General features: G+C 43.4%; 1 protein-coding gene and 1 long non-coding RNA gene across 2 annotated transcripts in view; both read left to right on the top strand.

Moving 5' to 3' along the window:
- The window catches only part of LOC310835945 (steroidogenic factor 1-like), a gene marked incomplete at its 5' end in the record, with an annotated part of 56,161 nt that extends 43,234 nt beyond the window's left edge, over nt 1-12,927 (top strand). The window contains one exon of the mRNA XM_083720909.1: nt 12,618-12,927. Coding sequence (XP_083577035.1) covers nt 12,618-12,865 — 248 coding nt within the window. The 3' untranslated portion in view covers nt 12,866-12,927. The remainder of the gene's footprint in view (nt 1-12,617) is intronic.
- Nucleotides 1-15,559, top strand: part of LOC310836004 — a 208,168-nt gene that overhangs the window by 96,415 nt on the left and 96,194 nt on the right. The window lies entirely within an intron of this gene.

Genomic DNA, 15,559 nt, shown 5'->3' on the forward strand with positions numbered 1-15,559 from the left:
GCGTATGTAACCCGAGGTACCACTGTACTTTATTTACATACAGTATAAACACACACGGAGCACTGCAACATGGCTCCCTCCCTCTCTAGCATCAGACAGCAAAGAGAAAAAGAACAAAGGACAATAGTCCCACTTCATGGAACACAGTGACACAAACACCCTGCCGCCGTCACTTCCCACTCTGTGGAGTCAAAACATATACCGTCATGTGATAAACAATCCCATGACTGAAATCATAGATCAGGACTTCCGGAGGCGGCGCGAAACAGCAATGGCGGTCCTCTTCGTGCTGTGAAGAGGGGCTCCGCGAAAAAGGGTCATCCGCTACGGCAAAGCGGAGACCCATCAAGAAAAACCGCAGGCAGAGCGAGCCTGCGGCCGTGGGACTCGGCGGGCGCCTTGAGCCCCCCCAGAAGCGGAGAAGGAGCCTCGTAAGAGGCTCCGGAACGTGAAAGGGGGAGCGGCGCTGTGAGTTCATCGCTCTTTTCGTGGATGCAAAGCCGCGCTGCTGCTGCTGATGAGCGCCGACCTTTCTTCTTGAAAACATCGGAATTGGAGCAACATACCCGTGAGTAAAGGGTTTAAATCTTTAACCAAATTGGAGAAATTCGGCTGAAAACGGGAGGCGAGTAACAGGAAGTCCGCCTCCCGACTCTGCTAATTAGACCAAAGCAAGGGCTCTGAAGCGAGCTGAAGTGTTTAAAAGGGATTGTAAAAGTGGAAGAAAGAGTGCATTGATAGACTGTGTATCTTTGAGGAGAAAAGGGAAAGAATTGTGAAATTTATGGACTTTTGTCTTTTGGAACTGTCCCCCTATTTTTGAGCTAAACGGAATTAAAAGGGGTAACCCCGTCATCGGGCTGCCAGTGTATGGAAGAGAACTGTCAAACTGCTGTCAAACTGACGACATTGTAGCAGAGACTTAAACTGTTGCATGGACTGAGATATTAATGTTTAACATTGTTGCTGAGACCTCCTTTGACACCTTGTGGCTGGAGTTTAAGAAATTGGAAGCTCTGGAAACCTTCCTTTTGTGCATTGGATTTACAAAAATTTAACATGGGGAATATAGGAACTTCAATGGCAGAAAATAGTTCCTTCCTTCTTTGAAATTTTGAAATACTCCCCCTAGAGGATTGTGGAAGTATAGTGGCCTGGGAACTGAACTTTATTGAAATTCTCTGTGGTTTAATTGTTTATACTTTGGACTTGTCTTTCTCATGGGACAAAAGATCATTTGACCTTGAACAGAGGCAGGTGTGGAATGAGCGGCTCAGGGAGAACAAGAGCAGCTAAAGCTAAAGATAAAGAAAAAGAGAAAAAATCTGGGCAACTTACGCAAACAACTTTAACTCATCATCGTAGATCATCCGTCCCAACTGTGCTGACAGCACAGGAGGTGGAATTTGTACAGCCTGCTACAGAAGATATGGCAACTGGAGGATCTGAAACAGTTTTGAAACAAATTTTGGAACAACTGGCAGTTTTAAATCAAAAAGTGGACAATCAAACATCAAAAATTGACCAAGCTACATCCTCTATTGGCAGATTAACTGAACAGGTTTCGCAGCACACCCAGGCGATTGAAAAACTGCAAGGAGCTACGGCTGAAAACTACAAATTAGCTGTGGAAGCCAACCAAAAAGCAGAACAGGCGAATATAAAGGTTGATGAAGTTAAAGGGGAAGTAAGGCCTCTGAAAAGACAGGTAGGGGAACAACAAGCCTACCTGTCATTGGTTGAACTGAAAAGTAAAGAAAACAATCTCAGGATAAGGGCTATCCCGGAACTGGAGAAAGACAATTTAGAGGGATTTCTGACACTTGTGTTCTCCAAATTCTGGGGAATTGAGGAAGAAAAGGACTTTAAAATTGTGACAGCCTTTAGACTGGGAAAATCTGTAAAGAAAGACAAGTCCAGAGACTGCTTAGTTATTCTGAGATCAAGAGAAGAGAGGGATAAGATATTAGGCCTACATTTCAAGAAATCTTTGGAGATAGAAGGCAAAAGGGCCGAAATTTACAGAGATATACCCAAATATCTCTTGGAACTTAGGACTACCTATATAGACCTGACTAAATTGTTGAGACACAACGGAATTCCTTATAGGTGGGAGTTTCCACAAGGACTTTCATTTACTTACAAAGGAAGGAAAATAAAAATTAAATCACTTGAAGACCAGCAGAAGTTCCTACACGACCACGAGGAGGACCTGCAAAAAGGAGCTGCAGCTTCTTGGCCTCCACCACCACCGGGACCACCTTCAAGAGTCATACCACCTGGATCTGGACTAGCACTACCTCCTCCGGGATCGGAGGGAAGCTTAGATACCCCATTGTAGGACCCGTCAATTGATTCAGGATGTCTCTGCAGCTTCTCAGTTGGAACATAAATGGCGGAAATTCCCCGGAAAAAATAAGGAAAGTTTTTCACATTTTGAAAAAGGAACAATTGGATGTTATCTGCCTACAAGAAACACATGTGACAAGGCTCCACAGAAAAGTGCTAATTAATAAAAGACTAGGCCAAGAATTTATTTCTTCGGATAAAGTTAAGAAAAGAGGAGTGGTGATATATGCAAAGGAGAGCCTGTCACCGAAATTCTTATTTAAAGATGAACATGGCCGAATTTTGGCGATTGAAATACAGACACAAGGAGAAAAATTTTTGATATTAGGAATATATGCTCCAAATGAGGGAAAATCGGAATTTTTCAGGAAGCTGCATGAGACTATGCTGGATTACTTGGACTATAATAACATCATTATGTTGGGTGATATGAATGGGGTTGTGTCTGTAAACATGGATAAGTCACAAAGTGCCAACATATCGAAAGATGGCAGACTACCTAAAACCTTTTTTGAAATGACTGACAATATGGACTTAATCGACATATGGAGGGTTAAGAACCCTCTAGGGAAAGAAGGGACTTTCTTTTCTGAAGCTCATCTGACATGGACACGAATCGACCAAATATGGACAACTAGAGGACTGGCACCTAAGACTAGAAAAGTGGAAATCTGCCCAAAAACCTGCTCCGACCATAATGCTTTGAAAGTGGAATTGAGACTAAATACAACCGGATCCTTCAGATGGAAAATGAATGACACTATATTAAGAGATCAGGAGATTGTTAAGAAGGCCCAAAAAACTTTAAAGGACTATTTTGAGATAAATTTGAATACCACCGTGGAAAAAAGAATAATCTGGGACGCAAGTAAGGCAGTTATGAGAGGGTTTCTAATACAACAAAACACGATTAAGAAAAGGCTCTGGAATGAAAAGAAGGAGAAGATATTGGAGAAAATAAGAGAAGGAGAGAAAAAATTAAGATCTAGGCCTAAGTCGAAGGATGTGTTAAGAGAAGTGAAATTTTTCCAGGCGCAATATTCAAAATTGATAAATCAAGAGGTGGAATGGAAAATTAAACAAATGAAACAAAGATTCTTCGAATCAGCGAATAAGTGTGGGAAACTGCTAGCCTGGCAGTTGAAAAAGAGACAAAAGCTTAATACAGTTACAAATCTAGAGATTGAAGGGAGAATGGTTCAGAAACCTGAGGAAATTAGAAAGTGTTTCCAGAGATACTTCAAAGAACTCTACTCACAAGGGCCGCAAAAAGCTTCCGAGGTGGATCAATTTCTTAAAATTAATGGATTACAAAAAATACCCCCGGAAATGAGAACAAACCTGAACTGTAACATCACACAGCAAGAAATTGAAAGTGCCATTCAGAATCTTCAATTGGGCAAGTCTCCAGGCCCTGATGGTCTAACCTCCAAATATTATAAAGTTTTAAAGGATTATTTGATACAACCTTTGATGGAGGTTTGCAACCAGATTATGGAGGGAAGGAAGGCACCGGATACGTGGAAAGAAGCTTTCATCACATTGATACCTAAACTAGAAACTGAAAAGACTCAACTTAAGAATTACCGCCCCATCTCACTCCTAAACGTGGATTACAAAATTTTTGCAGATATTCTGGCAAGTAGATTTAAAAAAGTATTAAATGAAGTGATCCATAAGGACCAAGCTGGCTTTCTCCCTGGTAGGCATTTGTTTGACAACACAAGAAATATTATTGACATTTTGGAACTTCTACAAACAAATCTTAACACTAGAGCGGCCTTAATTTTTATTGATGCAGAGAAGGCCTTTGATAATATTTCTTGGATGTTCATGAAGAAAAATTTGGAAGGGATGGGAGTGGGGCGGGGGTTTGAAAATGGTATAGAAGCAATCTATACAGAACAAAAAGCTAAATTGATAGTAAACAATGTGGTGACAGAGGAGTTTAAAATTGAAAAAGGGACACGTCAGGGGTGCCCCCTATCCCCCCTATTGTTCATCTCAGTTCTGGAGGTGTTGCTAAACATGATTAGAAAGGACCGGTTGGTCCAAGGAATCGAGGTCGGAGTGAAACAATATAAATTGAAAGCATTTGCAGACGACTTGGTATTAACATTACAGGAACCAGTCTCCAGTACTAAAAGAGTGTTAGAATTAATTTCTGACTTTGGTCGGGTGGCGGGGTTTAAGTTAAATAAGCAAAAAACCAAGGTTTTAGCAAAAAATTTGACAGTCACCGAAACAGATGAGTTCTCTAAAGAAACGGAGTTGAATGTGGTTAAAAAAGTAAAATACCTAGGGGTGTACCTGACCTCCAAAAATTTGAATTTGTTTAAAGATAACTATGAGAAATGTTGGTCAGAAATCAAAAGAGATTTGGAAACATGGTCAAGATTGAAACTTTCCTTGTTAGGCCGAATAGCTGCTGTAAAGATGAATGTATTGCCGAAAATGTTATTTTTGTTTCAGGCCCTACAGATCGTGGACAAGGTGGAATGTTTTGGAAAGTGGCAGAAGGATATTTCTAAGTTTGTTTGGCAGGGCAAAAAGCCCCGAATAAAGTTTAAAATATTAACTGATGCGAAAGAAAGAGGGGGATTTGCCCTGCCAGACTTGAGGTTATATTATGAATCTGCAGCCTTCTGCTGGTTGAAAGATTGGATTTTACTGGAGAACACTGACGTCCTAGATCTGGAAGGGTTTGACAATGCGTTTGGGTGGCATGCATATTTGTGGTATGACAAGGTTAAAGTGCACAAATTGTTTAAAAATCATATTGTCAGAAGAGCAATTTTGATGGTCTGGACAAAATATAAAGACTTATTGGAGAGTAAGACTCCGAGGTGGCTCTCACCGGTGGAGGCCAAGGCACGTAAGAGACTTAACATGGAGGCCCATTGGCCTAAATACTGGGAAATAATTGAAAAAATTGGAGACAATTGGAGGTTGCTGAGCTTGGAAAAACTGAAAACTAAGGTGCGAGACTGGCTGCACTACGCGCAAATTCAGGAGGTCTTTAAAATAGATAAAAAGGTTGGATTCCAGGTGGAAAAATCGAAACTAGAGACTGAATTGTTAGAGCCAAAAAGTAAACTACTTTCGAGAATGTATAACTTGCTGCTTAAGTGGAATACACAGGACGAGACAGTCAAATCCGCCATGATAAAATGGGCGCAGGACGTGGGGCACAACATTATGTTTGTAGACTGGGAAAGGTTATGGAACACCGGTTTGAAATTTACGGCATGCACTGCCTTGAAGGAAAATATTATGAAAATGGTATACCGGTGGTACATGACCCCAGTCAAGCTAGCTAAGATATACCATCTGTCTGACAATAAATGTTGGAAATGTAGAGAGGCGGAAGGGACATTCTTTCATCTCTGGTGGACCTGCCCGAAAGTGAAGGCCTTCTGGGAAATGATCCATAATGAACTAAAAAAGGTACTGAGATTTACCTTACCTAAGAAACCAGAGGCCTTCCTTCTGGGCATGGTAGACCAGAGAGTGCTTAAGAAGGACAGAACCTTTTTCATGTACGCTACCACAGCAGCAAGGATCCTGATTGCAAAATATTGGAAGACACAAGATTTACCCACGCTGGAGGAATGGCAATCACAGTTGATGGACTATATGGAATTGGCTGAAATGACTGGCAGAATCCGAGACTTGGGAGAAGAAACAATTGAGGAGGACTGGAAAAAGTTTAAGGACTATTTGAAAAAACACTATAAGCTGTATGAATGTTAAAAAAATGCACCTTTCAGGAAACTCTAGCTTCAGCAAATGTAAGTTAATGAAATGAAAATTAAGACACAAGAATTTAGAGGTAAAATAATGAAATAACTTTATTGTGTTTAATACAAAGCATACACGAATTGGGTTATAGTAAAATTGAAATCAGGGAACATGATAAAATGGAAGATACAATAGGTTTGAAATAAGTTAACAAATTGCTGATGTTTTATATGACAGAGAACGCAGGGTTTGGAGGATGTGGGGAAGTCCTTTAGATTGGATGGAAAAAGAACATGGAAATTTGTTACTCTTCTATTCTATTTTCTTATAACTATCCTTTATTCTTTTTTCTGTATTTCTTAAAATTAATAAAAATATTAAAAAAAAATGAAATCATAGATCAGGAATTCTAACAGCCACTTCTCCAGAGAAGGTTCTAGGAAGGGATCTCGAGGAAAAGCAGATTTGCAAAAAGACTCCCGGGGGAGGGCAATAGCTCAGTGGAAGAGCTTCCGCTTTGTGTGCAGGAGGTCCTGGGTTCAATCCTCAGCAGCATCTCCAGGTAGGTAGGCCTGGGAGGGGGCTAAATATCTCCTGCCGTGGAGAGCCATGGCTGCCAGTACGTGTAGACAGTACTGATCCTTTTTTTTAAGAATCCCCCCCATGCTTTATTAATTTTAAAAACATAACATTACAAAACAAATACAAAACAAAACAAGATGCATCAAGCCACAAAGGGCAATCCAGTAATTAATACTCCCTACACCATACGTACACACCGAAAATGAAAAGATTAAGTTCATCCATCGCTAATTCTAACGTAACTTCCGGTCCCCCCACTGTGGTTCCTAAATTTCATTGCGCTGCACACTTAACTTTTTCTCTCCTAAGTTCTTCTGTTATTTTAATTCTGTAATGATTTCTTAATTCATGCTGAAATCAATCCAGGCCTGCCAAAGAATTTATGTTATTACAATGTTTGTTTAAATATTCTCTGTAGATATTCCACTCTTTATTAAATACTTGATCTGTATGGTCTCAGAATCTTGCTAGTTCTGCATATTCTAGCATTTTATTTTGCCAGTCTAATTTTGAGGGAATAGAATCTCCTTTCCATACTTTAGCAATTAGAATCCTAGCTGCTGTTACCGCATACATAAAGTTTTTCCTTACCTGTTTAGGGATTTCATTGCTCATTATGTCTAGCAAGAAGGCTTCGAGCCTCTTTGGGAAGGAACATTTAAACAATTTTTTAAGTTCATTGTAGATTGTTTCCCAAAATTCCCTGATTTTTTTGCCGTTCCACCACACGTGGATCATGGTGCCTTCCGCCTCCTTGCATCTCCAACAGATGTTTGATCTAGATTTATAAATTTTGGCCAGTTTTACAGGTGTTAAGTACCATCTGTAGAGCATCTTCATGAAATTCTCTTTCAAATCGTAGCACACTGTGAATTTTAGGTCCTCCTTCCACAACCTCTCCCATGATTCCATCTGGATGTTGTGCCCAAAATCTCTGGCCCATTGTACCATGACAGATTTTACTTCTTTCTCCCTGACCTCCCAGTCAAGGAGGCACCTGTACATGTTAGAGAGTGTTTGTGTGTGTGTGTTTATTAAACAGTATTAATAATAATTATTATTATTTGTACCCCACCCTCCCTGGCCAGAGCCGGGCTCAGGGCAGCTAACACCAGTAAAATTACAATAAAAACATAATGGGGGGGGGACGACCGACCAATTTAAAATGCAGGTTAAAATGCAATTTAAAATGCAGCCTCATTTTAAAAGTAGCCCATAGATCAAAACCATAAGGGGAGGGAAACATAAGGGTCAGACTGAGACCAAACCAAAGGCCAGACAAAACAACTCTGTCTTGCAGACCCTACGGAAAGATGTCAAGTCCCGCAGGGCCCTAGTTTATTGTGACAGAGCGTTCCCCCAAGTCGGGGCCAATACTGAAAAGGCCCTGGCCCTAGTTGAGACCAATCTAACCACCTTGCGACTTGGGACCTCCAAAATGTTGTCATTTGTGGACCTTAAGGTCCTCCATGGTGCATACCAGGAGAGGCGGTCCCGTAGGTACGTGGAAATCTTGAAATTTCTGTGGAAAAGCCTTTCTGTTTGTCCTTTTGGAATGTTTCATTTAACTGAAAATACTGCAACCAATCAATCAAATGTGTCCGAATTGCTTCAAATTTCTTAAATTTTAGCTTATTTTGTTTTTCTTCCAATAAGTCTTTATAAGTTGCCCAATTACTTCTCTCATGCTGTTTTTTTAAACTGAGAACGCTTCTGCCGGGGACAGCCACCATGGCGTTTTTGGTTCTAGTAAGTCCTTATATTTGGCCCGCACCATGTAAAGCAATTTCCTGATCACGTGGTTCAAAAACCCTTTGTGGACCTTCTCATATCCCAGATGGGCATGCCAGCCGTATCTGTTATTGAATCCTTCTAGATCCAGCAAGTCGGTGTTTTTTAATGTTAGCCATTCCCAAATCCAGGCGAGACAAACTGCATCGTGATACAATTTCAGATCTGAAATAGACAGTACTGATCTAGGTGGGTGGGTGAGTGAAGCAGCTTCCTCCATCCCTATTTAAACCAGCCCTTTCTTCAGAACCCTGAGGACTGAAATCTCACTGTTGTTTTTAAGGGAAATGCTGTAGTTTTGCAGGAGAGCACCTGCTTCACCTGCAGGAGGTCCCAGGTTCAATCCCAGGTTCAGTGAGTGGCATCTCCATGCAGTGCTTGGAATGTTCTTTGCCTGAGGCTCTGGAGTGCTGCTGTCCTTCAGTGCCAGCAAACTCCAGCTTCGTTGGAGTTCTCTTGTTTTGAGAGAGGGAGAAAAACGTTCTCTTTCCTTTGTGCCTTCCATCATTTTATACACTTCTGCCACGCTGCCTCTTACTCACCTTTTCTCCAAATCTAAAAGTCCTCAGTGCTGCAGCCTCCATCCGTTGCTCCATCCTCCCCTTGGTCATTCTGACGGCCCTTTTTTGAACCTTTTCTAATGTGTGGGAATGTTCAGGGATGCAGGAGAGGATATATTGTCTGATAATAGCCTTTCCAACATGTGTTAACAAGTTCACAATTTAGCAGAGTAACATTCTCCCTTTTAAACTTGCAGCGGATGCATTTGCTCAGGCTTGCTAAACCCTCTATAATAACTGTTCTGGTATTTTCCCCTTATTCCCTCATAAAAGATAAGACACGACACAGTCTTCTATAAAAGTATAAAGAGAGTTTACTCACATATCATTCTGTTCACAATAGGATTCCAGAAGGCAGACTTAGCTTAGAAAAGTAACATATACCTGGAAACTATCTCATAAGAAGACAGTCCCTTTGTCATCTTTTGACTGGAAGCCAAGAGGGCATCTTTGGCTAAAGCAAATGTTGCTTCTTCGATGCATGTAGTCAAAAGGAGAGAGATGGCTGCCCTGCCCTGTGCTTTTGTCATTACCTGCTCAGGTGAGGCCACACCCACCTCTAGTCACATGCAAAGGAAGTCTGTCCCAGCCCAGAAGGAAACAGGAAGTTTACCTGCTGGCTGAACAAACATTCCTCCCTATGTGTAAACATGTTCACTCTAGGAATGTTGTACTTGACTGCCCACACAATGCCCTCCCCCCCCCTTAAATGGGAAAAGTGCTTATAAACACATACATACAAAAAAACCCCAAACAGATTTATTTCTTTAAAAAGATCAGCGGCCACAAGAGCAACTAGAATGGTTATATCCACTGATCTGACACATAAAGACACCTGCACTTAAGTTATTTCGGGGGGAGACCCTTATATCAACTTATATGCCAAATGATCTTACTCCTTCACAACAAATCAGGTTTGGATGGTCTTTCAGAATTAAGGGCAGAATCTTAATGTTTAAGGGTATCAGAATACAGTGTCCAGAGGTCCAACATTTTTGAAACAATGACCATTTTCTTCATGGTTTCAGCCAACCCACAATGGAGGAGCTACAAGTACAACTACATCTTCTCGGACAAACAGCATCGGAATACAGTGGTACCTTGGCTTACATACGCTTCAGGTTACAGACTCTGCTAACCCAGAAATAGTACCTCGGGTTAATAACTTTGCTTCAGGCTGAGAACAGAAATCATGCTCTGGCGGCGCGGCGACAGCAGGAGGCCTCATTAGCTAAAGTGGTGCTTCAGGTTAAGAACAGTTTCAGGTTAAGAGAGGACCTCCAGAACGAATTAGGTACTTAACCCGAGGTACCACTGTATTCCTTTTGGTAGATTTATAAATCTCTTCATAGGTTTCTTCATCCATTTCTATTGTTGTCACAGTCTCCTCAACATCACCCAAAATCTTATTTAAGTGCTGGTAACAAGCAAATAATCTGCCTCGAAGTTTTCGGTCATTTCTCATTTTTACATCAATTCGTTCATCAAGACTAAGCTTGATGAGATCCAAGGGCTCTTCTACAGTATTTGTGGTTTGTTGCTGCTCCACCTCGTCCGCCATTTTTTCAAAGCCCCTCCAATACTCTTTTGGAGGTGAGGCCAGAATTCTGTGGTTCTAGGCTGAGTGTTGGAAGTGAGAGGGAGGGAGGAGAGATATTGGCGACACCCCCAGAAGGCCCGCTGTGTCTTCCCAGTTAGCCTTGAAAAGGCCCTATCTCATCTCCCCCTTGTGAGTGTGGCAAGAATAGGAGGAACAGGTGGCCGCCCACCATTGAGCTAAAGCCCCCTCCCACTGCTGTTGCTTGGCCCCTGCCCTCCCCCAGTGGCCCCCCTGCTCGCCCCACAGATGAAGTCAGGCCCAAGGAAGGAAGTTTGCATTGGTGGCTTTTGCCGAGTTTTCAAGAGCAGTGTGCATAGAGCAGGCACATTTTCAGGCAAGTGGGCAACAGCTTAAGAGGGATGTGCTTATCACTGCACCTTCACACCCGTCTCTCTCATCCTCCTACCCCTTGTTCTTTGGCTGAGCTGCTTGAGGCACCTTGGATCATGGTTTCCATGTCAGCTGAGCCCTCTTTTCACCTGGGAAGGCCAAACAGATTAAGCCCCAATCCCTCCAGCTGGTGTTTAGAGAGGAACACAACAGAGTGGCTTTGAAGTGAACGTTTGTTTAGGGAACATCAGAAAATAAGAAGAAGGTCGCTTGTCAGATATGGTTTATTTATCTTGCATAACCTTTACCAGCCTGATGCTCATCTGCAAAGCATAAGGCTGGCAAGGTCAGACCCTGTTCATCCAGGCAGATGGCCAGATGAAGCTTATGAAGGTAGGAAGAGCCATTAGCTGGATCAGGCCAATGTGCTATCTAGTCCTGTTCTATCCTCTGGCTGACTAGATGCTTGTGGGAAACTAGCAAGCAGGATCCTTGCACAAGAGCAGATCTCCGCTCCTGTGGTTTCCTGCATCTGGTATTCAGAAGCGTCACTGCCTCTGACCATGGAGGCAGAGCGCAGTAATTGTGGCTCGTCTCCTCTTCCATGGATTTGTCCAAACCTCCATCAAGGCTCTCCAAATTGGTGGCCATCATTGCCTGCTGTGGGAGGGAGTTCCATAGTTTAATGTTGCGCTGCTTGAAGAACTACTTCTTTTTCTCTGTCCTGAATCTTCCAACATTCAGCCTCATTGGATGCCCACAAGTTCTGGTGTCATCATGCGAGAGGGAGGGGGGAAACTCCGCTTTCTCCACACCACATGCAATTGTTTATGCTTCCGTCAGGTCGCCTCCGGTCCCCTTTTCTCTACACTAAAAAGCCCCGACCGCTGCAGGCTCTCCTCACAGGGGAGCCTCTCCATCAACCTCAGCCATTTTGCAGATATCAGCCGATGGCTTGTGCGAGCTTTGCAAGCGACACCTTCCATGTTTGGGGCCTGTGTGCCCAGGAGGAAGTCCTTCCATTTTTTTAAAAAAATAATATTTATTAAAGTTTCAAAAAAAATACAAAAATAAAGAAAAAGAAAAACAGAAAATACAAAATACAAAAAAAGTAGAAACAATTAAAAAAAAATCCATCTTTCCATGTCTTGTCTTTCATTTACTTGTTTCCTTGACCTCCTCACACCTCCCTTTTTTGTATTCTAGTTCAATTGATTATTTCAGCAAATCCTTTCCATTCTTGTTTTTATCTTACTAATTTATCTTAATATATTGTAGCTTTACATTCTGACCTGTTAACAATCTATTCTTCCTTAACCCTATATAGCATTACTGCAAAAACCACATTACATCATTCCAACATCCTTTTAGCATTCCTTAATTTTACAGTGTTTCTGTAGATAGTCTTTAAATTTCTTCCAATCTTCTTCTACTGATTCTTCTCCCTGGTCTCGGATTTTGCCAGTCATTTCCGCCAGTTCCATATAGTCCATCACCTTCATCTGCCATTCTTCCCAGGTGGGTAGATCTTGTGTCTTCCAATACTTCGCTATAAGTATTCTTGCTGCTGTTGTTGCATAAGGAGGAAGTCCTTCCATTCAAGAGAGGTTACCCCATTCAATGCATCCCCCTCTTATTTCCCCTCCCCCTCCCCCCTGCTGCAGATGTGAAATTCGTGGAGAATTCAAGTGTGGTGAAGGAAGCCCAGGAAAAGGCCAACGCAGCCCTGATGGAGTACACTCTCTGCAACTACCCACATGCCACAGACAAGTTCCGCCAGCTTCTGATGCAGCTGGCCAACGTCCGGTCCCTGAGCATGCAAGCGGAGGAGTACCTGTACCACAAGCACCTGAGCGGGGACGTGCCCTGCAACAGCCTCCTGATTCAAATGCTCCACGCCAAGCGGACTTGAGAGCGCAAAGCAAGGCTCTCTGTCCCCCCTTCGTCTGGGGAAGAGACTCACGGCAGCAGAGGTGCAAGGGTGGTGGCAGATAGGTCAGGCCCCGGGATTGGGGGGGTGTAGGGTGACAGGGAAGGGTGAATGTCTTGTCATCCCCTCCCCACAGGCGACCTCTCCCAGTTCTGACTTTCATACAGGCCATAGAGAAGCTCCAGGTCGCCTGGTTTCCCCACCAGGCAGCTGCGGGTGCAAACCCCAACCCTTGCCTGCATTTTGGTGTGATTCCTCCTGAGTTCCAGGCTCTCGCTCTCTATAAGCCATGGGACTAAGCTGTGTGGGGACTACCCTTGGAGGCTGTTTAGGGGATGCTTTGGGTGGGGGTTGGCTTTCCTAACTGGGCGGGAGAGGAGTCTTCTCCCAGGGTGTGTGAGAGAGGAGGCATCTGCCCGAGCTCCCCACCTGCTCTCCAGGCATGGTCCTCTAGCTAGATGGCTGGGAAAAGATGGAGAGAAAAAGGCCCAGTACAGCTACCCATTGGAAGGCCCCCGCACCCCGTCTGTCCCTCTGCAGGTAGTGGCCAGGTTGGCCATAAGGATGATTTCTGTGGCCCATGGGCCACCATGAGAGTGAGTTTGTTGTGCCTCAGATACACTGAAACCACTCTCCCCCTTGGGGCTTCATTTTGGGAGACCTTTCTCCGAGGCCTTGCAGCTATGAGTTGAGCAAGTCCGGTGCTCCTTTTATAGTTTGCGTTGGTTATCTGTTAGTTGCATTCTCATATATATTTCCCTGTGGGTTTTGATTACACTTTGCAGCATTTTCTGCTCCACCTATAATGTTTGGACTACTTTTGTGTGTCTCTTCTGGTTTGAAAGAGTTGGAGAAGACAGTTTGGAAGTGCCAGGCTCTGCCTGTATGTGTTTTTTCCCTTCTGAAATAAAAAGTGCTCTTAAGTGTCTCCCTTCTCAACATTTTACTCAGAAGGTCCTTCTGATCATTGGTTAGTGGTGAACTATCTTACCAAATAAGACATTCCAATAAAGTTTTCAATTCAGTTATAGCTCTGTGTGTGCGTGTTTTCTTTTCCTCCCCTCCTCAAAAAAGTCTGCATCTTTGGTTGGGTACCATTCAGGGCGGTAGGCAGAAAGGCACTCTGCACCTGATCAGAGACTCTGCTCAATTTATCACTACATTACAGGTTCAGGGCTGAGTCCTGCCATGAGAGCATGATATGGGTGGTCAACACCTTGGGTGCAAGAAGTTTCCAGCAGCAGGGCCACATCCCTGTCTCTGCACATTTCTCTCCCTCTCTGAAGGGCATCTTTTTGCAGCAGATGGTAGGCAGGCTATTTACAGACCTCCCATGGCTGAAGCTGTTCAAATAGTGTCCTCACAAGTGAGCCTGGGAATAGCAGCAGTTTGGGGGAGTTTGCAATTCTTATGCATGGACAGTTGGCCGGCTCTGTACGGAAAGGCAGGGGCACACACGCATGCACACGCATGCACACACACACACACCACCCTCCCCATAATCCTCAGCTAAAGACTCATTAGTCTCCTGCACTAATTGGCTTCAGTGGGCAAATGCTGGCCTTCTGCAATGGCATTTGTCTGGGCACCAGAATAAAATTACGAGCCACCATTTTTCCTTTTCCCCCAAATAATCTTTATTAGGCTTTCAATTAGATACTCCACATACACATATTGTATTACATTTTACATTTATACTTGCTCTTCAGAGCCCAGGTTTGGAAACAGCAGCAATTACCAACAGTAGAAGAATGGCGACAGAAGGTAATGGAATATGCAGAAATAGCCAAACTAACAGGGGAAAATCGACAACAGGGCGAGGAAACATTTCAAAAAGAATGGGGGAAATTTATGTCGTGTACAGGAAAGATAAGATGAAATAGTAAAACCAGTAGAATTGGAAACAGACCTCATAACAGGAAAGATTAAGAACAGTGATGGATAATGAAAATAAGAAGAAGGGAAATGTATAAGGAAACTACCGTATTTTTTGCACCATAACACTCACTTTTTTCCTCCTAGAAAGTAAGGGGAAATGTCTGTGCGTGTTATGGAGCGAATGCCTATGGATGGCGGGGGGATCTGCTGCAGTCGTGAGCAGAGGATCCATGGTTCCCCTTCCTTCCCTCCTCCGTGGCTCGCTTTGAAACAGCAAAGCGGGAGAAGAGCCGCTGAGTGAGGAGGAGAGAGAAACAGAGAGCCTGCTTGCTTTAAAGGAGCAAAGCGGGAGAGGAGAGGAGAGGAGCCGCTTACATGAGTGTAAGCGGCTCCTGTCCGGTTGGCTCCTTTAAAGCAAGCAGGCTCTCTGTCCCTCTCTCCTCCGCACTTGCTAAATAACAGCAAAGATTTTTCAAGCAGGCTCTCTGTCTCTCTCTCCTCCACACTCGCTAAATAGCAGCAAAGATTTTTCAAGCAGGCTCTCTGTCTCTCTCTCCTCCCCACTCACTAAATAGCAGCAAAGTTTTTTCAAGCAGGCTCTCTGTCTCTCTCTCCTCCACACTCGCTAAATTGCAGCAAAGTTTTTCACAAGCAGGCTCTCTGTCTCTCTCTCCTCCCCACTCGCTAAATAGCAGCAAAGTTTTTTCAAGCAGGCTCTATGTCTCTCTCTCCTCCCCACTCGCTAAATAGCAGCAAAGTTTTTTCAAGGAGGCTCTCTGTCTCTCTCTCCTCCCCACT

The sequence above is a fragment of the Podarcis gaigeae genome (genome assembly GCF_964106915.1).
Source record: "Podarcis gaigeae genome assembly, chromosome: W".
In the NCBI taxonomy this organism is placed as follows: Eukaryota; Metazoa; Chordata; class Lepidosauria; order Squamata; family Lacertidae; genus Podarcis; species Podarcis gaigeae.